The sequence below is a fragment of the Panthera onca genome, chromosome C2 (assembly GCF_046562875.1).
Source record: "Panthera onca isolate mPanOnc1 chromosome C2, mPanOnc1 haplotype 2, whole genome shotgun sequence".
NCBI lineage: Eukaryota > Metazoa > Chordata > Mammalia > Carnivora > Felidae > Panthera > Panthera onca.
In genome coordinates, this window is record NC_138347.1 from 60294606 (window position 1) to 60310146 (window position 15541).

The 15541-nt window shown below is 39.7% G+C and overlaps 1 protein-coding gene across 3 annotated transcripts in view; it reads right to left on the reverse strand.

Moving 5' to 3' along the window:
- Positions 1-15541, reverse strand: part of CCDC191 (coiled-coil domain containing 191) — an 89983-nt gene that overhangs the window by 2895 nt on the left and 71547 nt on the right. For all 3 annotated transcript variants that reach the window (XM_060639956.3, XM_060639955.3, XM_060639958.3), the window contains 2 exons: positions 13736-13888; positions 13071-13216 (listed from right to left, as the gene is read on the reverse strand). In XM_060639956.3, coding sequence (XP_060495939.3) covers positions 13071-13216; positions 13736-13888 — 299 coding nt within the window. The remainder of the gene's footprint in view (positions 1-13070; positions 13217-13735; positions 13889-15541) is intronic.

Sequence of the window (15541 nt, forward strand, 5' to 3'; positions counted from 1 at the left end):
GATAAAACAGTCTCATTTTGGAAGAAGACACCGTCCAGGATTTTCTTAGAGGAAGTCAGTGCCTGGCTTCAGAGCTTCAAAGGACAGGCTGACTCTCTCGTTAGGAGATAAGGCAAGTGGCGACTTGAAGTTGAAGCCAGTGCTCACTGACCATTCCAAGAACCCTAGGGCCTGTAAGAATTCTGCTAAATCCACTCTGCCTGTGCTCTGTAAATGGGACAACGAAGCCTGGACGGCAGCACATCTGTTAACAGCATGGTTTACTGAATATTTTAAACTCACTGTTGAGATCTATTGCTCAGAAAAAAAGATTCCTGGCAAAATATGACTGCTGACAATGCACTTGGTCGCCCAAGAGCTCTGAAGGAGACGGACAGTGAGACTAATGTTTTCATACCTCTTAACACAACATCCATTCTGCAGCCCATAGATCAAGGAGTAATTTTGACTTTCACGTCTTATTACCTAAGAAATACATTTCTTAGGGGCGCCTGGGTGGCTCAGTCGGGTTGAGGATCCAACTCTTGATTTCGGCTCAGGTCATGATCCTAGGGTTGTGGGATCAAGCCCTGCATTGGGCTCTGTGCTGAGTGTGAAACCTTCTTAAGATTCTCCCTCTCCCCCTGCCCCTTCCACTTTCTCTCTCTAAAATAAAAAACAAAAAATAAACATTTCTTAGGGCTGTACCTGCCATAGATAGTGATTCCTCTGATGGATCTGGGCAAAGTAAATTAACCTTCTGAAAAAGGAGTCACTATTCTAGAGGTCATTAAGAACATTTGTGATTCACGGGAAGAGATCAAAATATCAGCATTTGTAGGAGTTTGGTAGAAGCTGATTCCAACCCTCTTGGGTGACTTTGTGGGGTTCAAGACTTGAGTGGAGGAAGTAACTGCAGATGGCGTAGAAACAGCAAGAGAACTAGAATCACAAGTGGAGCCTGAAGATGGGACTGAATTGCTGCCATCTCATATAACGCTTTAATGGATGAGGAGTTGCTTCTTATGGATAAGCAGAGAAAGTGGTTTCTTAAGATGGGATCTACCCCTGTAAAGATTCCAAGAAGACTGTTGAAACAACAAAGGATTTAGAATAGGACATAAACTTGGTTGATAAAGCAGTGGCAGGGGATCAGAAGATCGACCCCAATTAAAAAAAAATTTTTTTTAATGCTTACTTATTTTTGAGAGAGAGAGAGTGCACGTGAGCTGTGGAGTTGCAGAGAGAGGGAGACACAGAATCTGAAGCAGGCTCCAGGCTCTGAGCTGTCAGCACAGAGCCCAGCGCGGGGCTCAAACTCCCAAACCGCGAGATCAGGACCTGAGCTGAAGTCAGACGCTCAACTGACTGAGCCATCGACCCCAAATTTGAAAGAAGTTCTACTGTGAGTAAAATGTTATCAAACAGCATCATGTGCCACAGAGGAAATTGTTTGGGAGGGGAAGAGTCAGTTGATGCAGCAAACTTCACTGTTGTCTTAAGAAATTGCTACAGCCACCCCAGCCTTCATCAACCACCACCCTGATCAGTCAGCAATCATTAACATTGAGGCAGTTCCTCTACCAGCGAAAAGATTATGACTCCCTAAAAGCTCAGATGATGGTCAGCCTTTTTTAGCAATAAAGTGTTTTTAAATAAGGTATGTACATTTTTTTTGAAGACATAGAATTCTATTGCATATTTAATACAGTGTAAACATAACTTTTAGAAGTACTGGGAAACTAAAAAATTCATTTGACTCATTGTGATATTTGCTTTATTGCAGTGGCCTAGAATGGAACCCACAGGATCTCTGAGGTGTGTCTGTATATAGTTTAAAAAGGCCACTGGTAACATCACCTCCAGTAACAAAAACAGCCTTGAATTTCAGTTGAGAAAAGATTACCCTGATGCCAATTTCTGGAATCACAGTTTTGGAGGGTCACATGTTGCATCTAGGGAGACCTGCAGTGGCCTTTTAGGATAACACAACTACCTGCACACTGGGAATGAGAAGGTAAGCCAGATGGTCTCTGCCCACACAGGGAGTTAACCTGGTGAACAGATCAGTGCAGTGAGGAGCTACCATGGTACAGATAGGCACAGGGTACCCACCAGTCTTGTGGTGAGAAGCATCTGAAATTTTTGAAAGAGAATGAACGGAGTTTTTGTCAGACAAAAGGCTTTTCTAGAAGACGGCATGTCTTGAGTAAAGACAAAGAGGCAAGAACAGCATGGTGTGTAGAAGGAATTACAAATAGAGTTATGTTGTGGAAACAAAAATGCAGAGTAGCTAAGTTTATATTTTCACAACTAGAGGTATAGATGGGATTTATTCTGGCTTCTTGACTCTCTCACAAAACCCTAGAAGGCATCACAGTCCCCATTAGTTCCGTGGCTGATGGTTATTTGCTCTTTCTGATATTGGTGATTTTTGTTGGTGGAAGTTAAGCACAAAAAGGCTTCAAGGAGTGCAACTACATTTGCTTTCTTCCTTCTCCTATCCAGTCCTCCATCTACTGTCCTCAGCTGTCTGGCCACCCAGGCCTCGACCCTGTCTTCCGACTCTTACCTCTGTTCACATCTTTCTCCTGGCTCCCCTCCCCCCTTTCTGACTTGTACATTTTATCTCCTACTGTTCTGCCCTAATGGAAATGGTCTGCCCCTCGAGAAAAATCTTCCTAGACTATCTTTGCCTGCATTTATCTTTCTTTCCTCTGAACTCCTCTTACAGCACATGGTAACAATCATTGGTTTGGCACTTATTTATGGTCTGTATGTAAGCATGTATCTATCTACTCTTCATTTTCTGCTGAATTATGGGAGCCAGACACCATGTTATTAGGCATTTTTATGCTTGGCAAGTATGTCTTGATAGATGACATGTGCATGTATTGTGTTAACAAATGAGTTGTGAGTCACCAATATAAGAATTCTTAACATGAGGTCCACAGATTCTTTGACATTTTGTGTAACACTGTATGAGATGTGCATATGCCCATTTCTGGGGGTGTAGTAGGTCTGTGACTGTTATTCCTATGAAGGGGCCTATCATTCCAAAATGCTTCAGAGCTATAGTACTGAGGCAATATCAGAAATGTAAGTACTTCTCTGTCACTTGTTACAGTCTTTGTTTTAAAGTTTATTTTGGGCGCTTGGGTGGCTCAGTCAGCTAAGCATCTGACTCTTGATTTCAGCTCAGGTCATGATCTCACGGTTCATGAGTTTGAGTCCCATGCTGGGCTCTGTGCTGACAGCACATAGCCTGCTTAGGACTCTCTCTCTCCTTCTCTCTCTACCCCTCCCCAGTTTGTGCTCTCTTTCTCTCTCAAAATAAATAAACAACAAAAAATAAACTATATTTTGTCTGCTGTAAGTATTGCTACCCTGGCTTTCTTTTCACTTCCATTTGCATGATAAATGTTTCTCCACCCCCTCATTTTCAATCTGCAAGTGTCTTTAGGTCTGAAATGAGTCTCTTAAAGGCAGCATATAGATAGGTCTTGCTTTTTTATCCATTCTATCCTATGTCTTTTGATTAGAGCATTTAGTCCATTACATTAAAAGTAATTATTGATAGGGGCGCCTGGGTGGCGCAGTCGGTTAAGCGTCCGACTTCAGCCAGGTCACGATCTCGCGGTCCGTGAGTTCGAGCCCCGCGTCAGGCTCTGGGCTGATGGCTCGGAGCCTGGAGCCTGTTTCCGATTCTGTGTCTCCCTCTCTCTCTGCCCCTCCCCCGTTCATGCTCTGTCTCTCTCTGTCCCAAAAATAAATAAAAAACGTTGAAAAAAAAAAAAATTAAAAAAAAAAAAAAAAGTAATTATTGATAAGTATGTACTTATTGCCATTTTGTTACTTGTTTCATGGTTATTTTTGCAGTTCTTCTCTGCTCCTTTCTTCTCTTGCTCTCCTCTCATGGTGTACTGGCTTTCTTTAGTGACATACTTGGATTCATTTCTCTTTATTTTTTGCATATCTATTACCAGGTATCGATTTGTGGTTACTGTTAGGTTTATATATAACATCTTCTGCATATAGCAGTCTGTATTAAATTGATGGTCACTTAAGTTTAGAACCCATTCTAAAAGCATTAAATTTAAAAAATAAAAATAAGGGGAACCTGGGTGGCTTGGTCGGTTAAGCATCCAACTTCAGCTCAGATCATCTCATGGGTCCTGAGTTCAAGCCCCACATCAAGCTCTGTGCTGAGGGCTCAGAGCCTGGAGCCTGCTTCTGATTCTGTGTCTCACTCTCTCTGTACCCCTCTCCCATTCGTACTCTGTCTCTCTCTCTCTCTCAAAAATAAACATTAAAAAGAATACAAGTAAAAAAAAAAATAAATAAAAGTACTATATTTTTATCTACCCCACCTTGGTTTAGGTATATTGTGTGATACTTCACATTTTTTAATTTTGTGAATCTCTTGACCAATTTTTAAAAAATGATTATTTTTGAGAAAGAGCATGAGCGGGAGAGGGGCAGAGAGAGAGGGAGACAGGATCTGAAGTAGGCTCTGTGCTGACAGCAGAACGCCTGCTGCGAGGCTTGAACTCACGAACCATGAGATCATGACCTCAGCCGAAGTTGGATGCTTAACTGAGCCATCCAGGTGCCTGTCTTGACTGATTTTTATAGATATGCTTAATTTTACTGCTTTTGTGTTTCCTGCTTTTCTTACTCCTGCTTATGGTCTTTCCTTTCCACTCAAAGAGTTCCCTTTAACAGTTCTTGTAGGGCTGGTTTAGTGGTGATGAATTTCTTTAATTTTTGTTTTGGTCTGGGAAACTCTATCTCTCCCATTCTGAATGATGGCCTTATTGGATAGAATATTGGTAGTTGTAGATTTTTTTCCTTTTACCACTTTGAATGTATCATACCACTCCCTTCTGGTCTGCAATACTTCTGCTAAAAGATCAGCTGATAGCCTTATGGGGTTTTCCTTGAATGTAACTTTTGCTGATTTTAAAACTCTCTTTATCACTACTCTTTGCCATTTTAATTACCATGTGTTATGGCAGAGACAAAGAAGTGTACTACCTAATCATAAAGGGAACAATCCAGCAAGAAGATATAACAATTAATTATGCACCCAACAAGAGAACACCTAAATACATAAAGCAGCTAATAACAAACATAAAGGAAGTAATCAATAGTAATACAATAATAGTAGGGAACCTTAACACCCCCCACTTTTATCAATGGATAGATCATCCAAACAGAAAATCAAAGAAACAATAGCTTGGAATGACATATTGGACCAGATGGATCTAACAGATATATTCAGAACATTCCATCCTAAAACAGCAGAATACATATTCTTTTCAAGTGTACATGGAACATTCTCCAGAGCAGATCAGATGTTAGGCCACAAACCAAGTCTCAACAAATTCAAAACGATCAAAGTCATACCATGCATCTTTTCTGACCACGATGCCATGAAATTAGAAATCCACCACATGAAAAAATCTGGAAAGACCACAAATACATGGAGGTTAAATAACATGCTACTAAACAATGAAAGAGTCAATGAAGAAATCAAACAGGAAGTCAAAAAATACATGGAGGCAAATGAAAATGAAAATAGAATGGTTCAAAATGTTTGGGATGTAGCCAGAGCTGTTCTGAGAGGGAAGTTTATACAGCACAGACGTACTTCAAAAAGCAAGAAAAATCTCAAATAAACAACGTAACCTTACACATAAGGGAGCTACAACAAGAAGAACAAACAAAGCCCAAACCAGAAGGAAATAAGAAAGGCTAGAGCAGAAATAAATGACATAGAAACTAAAACACAAAACAAAAACACAAGAAACAACACAACAGAATACATCAGTGAAACCAGGAGATCATTCTTTGAAAAGATCAACAAAATTGATAAACCTTTACCCAGGCTCATTAAAAAAAAAAAAAAAAAAAAAAAAAAAAAGGACTCAAAATCAGAAATGAAAGAGGAGAAATAACAACCAATAGCACAGAAATACAAAGGATTATAATACTATGAAAAACCATATGCCACCAAATTGCACAACCTAGAAGAAATGTGTAAATTCCTAGAAACATAGAAAATTTGAACAGACCAGTTACCAGCAATGAAATTGTATCAGTAAAAAATTCCCAACAAACAAATGTCCAGGACCAGACAAACTCACAGGTGAGTTCGACCAAACATTTAAAGAGTTGATAACCTATTCTTCTCAAACTATTCCAAAAAATAGTAGAGGAAAGAAAGCTTCCAAATTCATTTTATGAGGCCAGTATTAAACACATACCAAAACAAGATAAATACAATACAAAAAAAGAGAACTAAAGGCCAATCTCTGATGAACATAAATACAAAAATCCTCAAAATACTAGCAAACTGAATCCAACAATACATTAAAAAAAAACATTCACCACAATCAAGTGGTATTTATTCCAGTGATGCAAGGGTGGTTCAATATGTGCAAATCAGTGTGATACATCACATCACTAAGAGAAAGGATAAAAACCATATGATCATTTTGGTAGATGCAGAGAAAGCACTTGACAAAGCAGGACATTCATTCATGATAAAAACCCTCAACAAAGTAGGTTTAGAGGGAACATACTTCAACGTAATAAAGGCCGTATGTGGAAAACCCACAAATAACATACTCAATGGTGAAACACTGAGAGCTTTTCCCTTAAGATCAGGAAATAAGAGAAGGATGTCCATTCTCACCATTTTTGTTCAACATAATATTGTTGAACACAACAATCAGTCAAGAAAAAGCAATCAGTCACAGCAATCAGATAAGAAAAAGAAAAAACATCAAAATTGGTAAGGAAGAAGTAAAACTTTCACTATTTGAAGATGATTGATACTATCTATAGAAAACCCTCAAGACCCAACCAAAAAACTAGAACTGATAAATGAATTTATTAAGGTCACAGGATACAAATTCAATATACAGAAATCCATGGCATCTCTATACACTGACAATGAAGTAGCAGAAAGAAATTAAGAAAACAATCCCATTTACAAGTGCACCAAAAATAATAAAATACCTAGGAATAAACTAAGGAAGTGAAAGACCTGTACTCTGAAAACTAAACATGCATGAAAGAAATTGAAGATTACACAAACAAATGGAAAGATATTCCATGCTTTTGAATTGGGAGAACAAAACAGATTTAATGCAATCCCTATCAAAATACCAACAGCATTTTTCACAAAACTGGAACAGATAATCCAAAAATTTGTATAGAACCACAAAAGACTGAATAGCCAAAGCAGTCTTGAAAAAGAAGAACAAAACTGAAGGTATCACAATCCCAGATTTCAAAATATACTACAAAGCTGTGGTAATCAAAACAGAATGGAACTGGCACAAAAATAGACACACAGATCAATGGAACAAAATAGAGAACTCAGAAGTAAACCCATGATTATATGGGCAGTTAATCTTCAACAAAGGAGGCAAGAATATACAATGGCAAAAAGTCTCTTCAATAAACTGGGTAAACTGGACAATTTATGCAAAAGAAAGAAACTGGACCACTTTCTTACACCATACACAAAAATTCAACATGGATTAAAGACCTAAATGTGAGTCCTGAAACCATGAAAATCCTAGAAGAGAGCACAGGCAGTAATTTCTTGGATATCAGCCATAGCAACATTTTTCTAGATATGTCTCCTAAGGCAAGGGAAACAAAAGCAAAAAGAAACTATTGGGACTACATCAAAATAAAAAGCTTCTGCAAAGAAAACAATCAACAAAACAAAAAGAAAACTTATTGAATGGAGAAGATATTTGTAAATGATATATCAAATAAGGGGTTAGTACCCAAAATATATAAAGAACTTATACAATTACACACACACACACACACACACACACACTCCAATTTAAAAATGGACAGAAGACATGAAAGACACATTTCTCCAAAGAAGACATACAGATGGCAAACTGGCACATTAAAAGATGCTCAGCATCACTCATTATCAGGGAAATGCAATCCAAACCACAATGAAATATCACCTCACACCTGTCAGAATGGCTAAAATTGAAAACCCAAGAAACAACAAATATGGGCGAGGATGTAGAGAAAAAAGGAACCCTTGTGCACTGTTGGGAATGCAAACTAGTGTAACCACTGAAAAACAGTATGGAGGTTCTTACCACAATTGAAAACGGAACTACCTTATGATCTAGTAATTCCACTACTGGGTATTTACCAAAAGTGTGAAAACACTAATTTGAAATTATATGCACCCCTATGTTTATTGCAGCATTATTTACAATAGCCACAGTATGGGGGCACCTGGGTGGCTCAGTTGGTTTAAGTGTCCGACTTTGGCTCTGGTCATCATCTCACGGTTCGTGGGTTCAAGCCCCGTGTTGGGCTCTGTGCTGACAGCTCAGAGCCTGGAACTGCTTCAGATTCTGTGTCTCCCTCTCTCTCTGCCCCTCCCCCATTCATGCTCTGTTTCTGTCTCAAAAATAAAGAAACATAAAAAAATTTAAAAACAAAAAAACAATAGCCACATTATGGAAGCAACACAAGTGTCCATCAGTAGATGAATAGAGAGGATGTGGTATATATATGATGAAATATTTATGAAGGCCATAAAAAAGAATGAAATCTTGCCATTTGCAACAACATGGATGGATCTAGAGGGTATAATGCTAAGTGAAATAAGTCAGAGAAAGACAAATACCACGATTTCACTTACATGTGGAAAACAAAACAAAGAAAAAAGGAGACAAACAGCTCCCTCCTGCAGGCTCTTAAATATAAAGAACTGGTGGCTACCAGAGGGGAGAGGGGTATGGGAATGGATAATACAGGTGAAGGGGATTAAGGGTGCACTTGTTGTTATGAGCCCTGAGTAATGTATAGAATTGTTGAATCACTATATTGTACATCTGAAACTAACACTATATGTTAATTATACTGGAATTAAAAGAAAATAAAACAATGAGGATAACAATAATTGCTTAATCATGGAGATGTCACTTATCCAATGCCATCACATATGTAAAACAAATAGAATAGTATCTATAGTATAAAAATATAAATATATACCGGTTCATCTGAGAGGCACTGGACAGGCATACAGCTGAGCTCTAACTGCAGAACTACACAGGAAGTAGTGATAATGAGACACTTAGGTCTGGCTGACATCTCATCCCCACCAAGTATAAAATTCCAGATTTATAAAATTAGAAATCTATATGTAATTATAAAGTAATATATTGAGAATTGATACAGATATATAAGATTACACCTCATGCTCTTATTAGGATCATCTGACAGAATTACTGCAACTTTAAGGTGAGGCCTCACACTTACAAATGTCTCTCTTTCCTTCTCTTTCACCCACAGCTTTTCTAGACAATATTCTTTCATTCATATAACATTGAATAAGAACTTTGAATATCAACTTGTTAAAGGTCCTTTTAAAAGACCCGTGACTAAATTACAGTGTCATTCCTGTAAGAAAATCCGTTCATTTATGTACCAAGTATCTACTGTGCACCCGTGTACTGGGCATTGTCACACACTGAAAACACAGTAGTGAGCCAGATGTGGCCCTTCCACTGCTGGAAGGGACAGACAATAAATGTGTAAACAATAAATTATGTAATTTCAGAGAGTCTCAAGTGCTATGAAGAAAACAGGGCATGTCAGTGGATAGACAGGAGATGGGGTGGTCAGGGAGGTGCATTGATCCAGGTCATGTGAAAACTGTGAAGCAGACGTGAGGTTTGTCTGAGGAACACCAGGAGGCCAATGGGGCTGGTGCCCGGGGAATGGAGCAAAGAGCGAAGCCATGAATTTTCTGCGACGCTTTTATATCAAATAGACACTGGTCGAGAATTTATTTCTTGTTGAATGTGTGGATTCCCACATTGATTTCATAACTGAATATTCAGTGAATAGGACCACTATTTTACTACTATATTTTATAGTTTACATTGAATTAGATTGAATTAGAAAACTGGGGAAGGAGATGGATATAGCAAGAAGAGAATGGTTTGGAGTCAGAAAGCCTGAATCAGAGGCCAGGCTCCACCATTTGTTATTTGTGTGCCTTGGGCAGTTTACCTACCTGCTTGTAGCTTCAGTCTCCTTGCCTGAAAAGGGAAACACTGACACTGCACCCCACCCTCTGGTGTGTGCGAAAGCCCTCTCTTAGCTGTCCTGTGCGGCCGCCCCAATAAGTCTCTCAGTCTGTACATGGCAGCCGAGAAACAGAAAGAAAAGTGGACAAACAACATGTTTAATAACACATTAATAATGACAGTAAACAAAACATAGCTATTATTTGGGGCTAAGCATGCACTAAGTGAGGTACTGTGTTAGCCTGTTTAGTCTTCTCAACAACTCCCTAAGATTGGTTCTGTTGTTATTCTCATTTTACAAACAGGGAATGAGGAGGCTTCAAAAGGTTATTTGTCCAGGGTCACATGAGGAAACTTCAGCCTTCAAACTGAAGTGTTTATTCGAAGACAAATCCTCTGAGTACCCTTTCTCATTGCTTACTTTTATTTTATTTTATTTTATTTTAATTTTATTTTAATTAGTTTATCTACTAGTCTTTTTTTTATTTTTGAGAGAGAGAGAGAGAGAGAATGCGAGCAGGGGAGGAACAGAGAGAGAGGAAGACTCCAAAGAGAGAGGAAGAATCCAAAGCAGGCTCTGTGCTGGGGACCTGGGTGGCTCAGTCGGTTAAGCATCTGACTTCAACTCAGGTCATGATCTCGCAGCTTGTGAGTTCGAGCCCCGCGCTGGGCTCTGTGCTGATGGCTCAAAGCCTGGAGCCTGCTTCGGATTCTGTCTCCCTAACTCTCTGCTCCTCCCCTGTTCACACTCTGTCTCTCCCTTTCTCTCAAAAATAGAGGTTAAAAAAAAATTAAATGTTCAGATGCTGACAGCACAGAGCCTGACTTGGGGCTCAAACTCATGAACCACGAGATCATGACATGAGCTGAAGTCGGACGTTTAACCGACTGAGCCACCCAGGCGCCCCTCATTGCTTATTTTATTTTAGACAAAATTAGAATCAACTTACTGAGGTTTTCCCAGCCCACAGATTTCAGTAACCTGTAAATTAAACAAGGGTGAGCAGGCTTTGTTGGTGGTGGGCACCCGAGCAGCAACAAGATAGGAACACTTTTATAAAAACCATACACTCACATAGGCACATACACACAAATGAAAACAAAGCAACCAAAAATGAATCTGGGTGTAATGAGGAAAGGGTCACTTTTCTACCTACACAACAATCTTGCCACCTCAGAGCTTGGAGATATATGCCCACCACATTATGCTCATAAGCAATGACAACCGATCACCAAAACATAGGTCATTTATTTACTCTCAAAGGGAAGTATGTAATGAAATTTAGAACATTTCTATCCAAAATGCCTGAAAGTAGAAAACCAAGAAAAAACTTACATAGAATAGCTTATTCTGCAAGGACACTGGACTAAATGAAACATCACTGTATTATAAAAATATGGCAATGTGATTTCACTTATATAAAGTTCCAAACCAGGCAACATGAAATTATAGCCTTGAAGGCTTCATCCTTAGGTTAAAGGGAAAAGAAACACAAGGCAGTGCTTGTTTTTTTGTTTTTTTTTTATTAAATTTTTTTTCAATGTTTATTTTTGAGAGAAAGAAAGATGGAGCGCGAGCAGGGGAGGGGCAGAGAGAGAGAGGGAGACACAGAATCCGAAGCAGGCTCCAGGCTCCCAGCTGTCAGCACAGAGCCCGACGTGGGGCTCAAACTCATGGATGGTAAGATCATGACTGGGGCTGAAGTTGGATGCTCAACTGACTGAGCCACTCAGGTGCCCCAGGATGTGCTCATTATTTAAAAGTCAGGAGAGTAGTTTACCTTTAGGAGGGAAGGGCAGGGCTTGCAATTAGGAAGTTGCCCGTGGGGATTTGTAGGGGCCAGCAATGTCCTGTTTCTTGACCTGAGTGATGATGACACGAGTGTCCAATTCACAGTAATTCAGTAGGCTGTATTTGTATGATTAAGCACACTTTTCTATATTTGTGTTATATTTCACAATAAATGTTAAAATAATTGAACTTAAAAGATAAACCTTGGGGCGCCTGGGTGGCTCAGTCGGTTGGGTGGCCGACTTCGGCTCAGGTCATGATCTCACGGTCCGTGAGTTCGAGCCCCGCGTTGGGCTCTGTGCTGACAGCTCACAGCCTGGAGCCTGTTTCAGATTCTGTGTCTCCCTCTCGCTGACCCTCCCCTGTTCATGCTCTGTCTCTCTCTGTCTCAAAAATAAACAAAATGTTAAAAAAAAAAAAAAAAATTAAAAAAAAAAAAGATAAACCTTTATGACTAATAAAGTATACGATACATTTTGCTCAGGTGTGTTTCATGGATTTCCTATCATTTTATCCTCTGGGAAGCCCCTGTGAGGTAGAGAGGTGGAGAGGGCAGGCATCCTCCTCCTCCTCATTTTAAGACCGGGACCCTGGAGCTCTAGGAGTTCACTGCCTTGCCTTCGTCCTTGTAGTCAGTGGGCAAGCTAGGACTCTCACCCTTCTCTGGTATCTTCGAGTGTCCAGCTCTCCTAGCCCCCACCTCATCTTTCAGACATATTCTGGGCATAGAATATACTCCAGAGCAGGGGTGCCTGGGTGGCTTAGCCGGTTAAGTATCTGACTCTTAATTTTAGCTCTGGTCATGATCTTAGGGTGGTGAGATCGATCCCTGTGTCAGGCTCCATGCTGAGTGTGGAATGTGCTTAAGATTCTCTCTCCCTCTCTCTCTGCCTCCAACTCGTGTCTTGATTGCTGTTTTTCTTTCTATAAAATAATAAAAAAAAAAAAAGGGGCGGGGGGGCTCCTGGGTGGCTCCTGAGTGTCTGACTCTTGATTTACGCTCAGGGCATGATCTCACCATTTCTGAGATCTAGTCACACATCGGTCGGGCTCCATGCTGTCAATGTGGAGCCTGCTGGGGATTCTGTCTCTCTCTGCCCCTTCCCCGCTCATGTTCTCTCTCTCAAAATAAATAAATAAACATAAAACAATATATTGCAGAGCAGCTGTGAAGTCTGAGTGAATTTTCTCAGAAATCAGAACCTCACCTGTCACTATGTTCCACCGCAATCTTGTGCTTGCTCTGGGAATCAGTCTTGGCCTCCCTGACCATGTTAAACCAGGCCCTGAACATCTTCTTCTGAAGAAAATGTACACACAGTTTTCGTATGTCTTCCTCCAGTTCGGTCATGTACTAGGGATGAGGACAGGAATAACAGTGAGACAAATAATATCATAAAGAATTGAAACAAATAAGCAGTACAAAAGAGAATTGAAACAAACACAAAACAAAGGAAGAAAGGACACTGGAGGCAGAAGGAGAAAAAGACAACAAGGCAGCCAAGATAATATCCTCTGCAATGTATTAAACAATAATGGAACCAGAGGTGTAGAAACAATTATAAGCCTGGGATGGGGGTAGGGTTCTAGTAAAATCACTTGAGCAATTATGGGACAAGAAACAAGAAATGAGTATAAAAACAAAAGCTGATGTAATGATACATTACACTTTATAAACAGCTTATGAAACTGTGAAATGTTTTATACTAAGAATTGATTTGACATTTTCATATTCATTTCAAAGCAAGGAACTGAATTGACTATTCTATATTCTTGAAAAAACAATGATTATGGACATCTGGATTGCATCTGATTTTCTTACATGGGACTGAGCAGGGACATGTATTTAAAGCTTCCTTCCCTGTGGCCTTACCTGTAGCCAGCTCCGGATAACTCTCCTAAGCAGTATCTGGCAATAAAATTGATCAGCCCAGGCTGTCTTCCTAGCCAGGCTTTCCTGACTATACTGGAGCCAAGACGACAGGCATTTCCTCTGTAGAGCCAAAGAGTGATGTTCTTCTGCCACCTGGAGAAGTTTTTAAATGAGAAAAGGAAATTATTCTTTATATGGTTAATCATTTAAGAAAGCACAAATCACCTTAGCAAACGATGCTATAAAACACATGTAGGTAGTTGTAGAGGTAAGAATACTAAGGACATTCAGACTATGTCCTAAGAGCTTTGACTACTGACCCTTTTTTATGGGGGTTTTAGATTCACATCATGTATAGTCTTTCAGCGATGACTCCCTAAAGACCACAGTGACTGGCTGGTTATTAGGGAAATGGAATGAACCTCCAAAGCTATATTTCACTTGCACGGAGTTTTGAAGTGAGTAGCTGACATTCTCAGTTTGTTCTCCTGGAGCTTAGACAGCAACTCCATAATAAACTTCTCTAGTATGTACTTAACCACCATCTAACTGAAGAAATGCCAATACTTTCAATTAGTTTTATAGTATGAGCTGTCACCAGAATTGAAATTTAGACATTATCAATAAACCACAAAAACATTTGATAGGAAAATAACATGATGAATAATTTAATGTCTTACCAACTTAAAAGGTTCAGAGCATCATTCTATCAAAACAAACATGTAACTCAGAGTTTATGGGTTTTAAAAGGTAACTGTTACATTCTTTTAAGAGGCAGGAGGGAAAAATCCTTCTCTCTCAATCCTGTCCAGACAATTAGAAATTTTCCCAAGCCTTGTCTAGCTATCCAGCACTGTAAATGATCCAAGCGAATCTCCTGACAGTCATATTTCTTGGTCAAAATAACCATCCAGGAGGCCATTGTGGCCCTTGAGACCACTGCCTGTCCTCACTCATCCTGGCCTGGGAGCCGAAAGGCAAGGGGAGCCTCCTATTCTCCCTGATTTTTATTCTCTGGGAAAACAGAGAACCAAGAAGAAAAAGATTATTAGAAAATCCCATGGAAATTCTGAAAATGGATGTTGGAATAAATAGCATATAGCATATATGAGTTTAAGGGAAAAGCTAAATAACCCTTCTGAAAACATGTTACAAACAAGCCAGGAACTGTTGAACTGGCTTTCTTTTTTCTATCTCTTCTGGAAGCCAACTCTGATGGGTAAAGAAGCAACCCCTTCCTTTTCCTGTCCTCCAGAACTTTTTCTTTTACTTCATTTTACTTTTTAAGTTTCAGCTGGTGGTTGTTGTCTACACAAATACTCTGATTCTTACACAGCTCAAAGCAGTGCCAGACCTGGGCAGGGTTTCTGGCAGAAATGGGTGCCACACTTTAGCTTTGTAACCAATGTGCTGTGTAACTTAGAGCACGTCCGCTCTCCTCTCTAAGGCTCAGTTCTCTTATTACATATTGAAAGAGATGGAGAGGACTGCTAATGTTCTAAAATTCTACTGTCTTGTTGTGATAGACTGAATAATGGCCCCTCAGGGACAGTCATGGCCTGATTCCTGGAAATATGTTACCTTACATTGTAAAAGGGATTTTGCAAATGTGATTAAGTGAAGGATCTTAAATGAGATTATCCTGGATTATGTGGGAGAGCCCTAAATGTAATTCTAAGTATCCTTGTCAGAGAGAGGCTGGGGGGGAGGGGGGTCAGTATCAGGACATGTGACATGAAAGCAAGAGAGAAGAGTGATTTGAGGAGGGGGCAGTAGAATGCAGGTGGCCGCTAGAAGGTGAAAAAG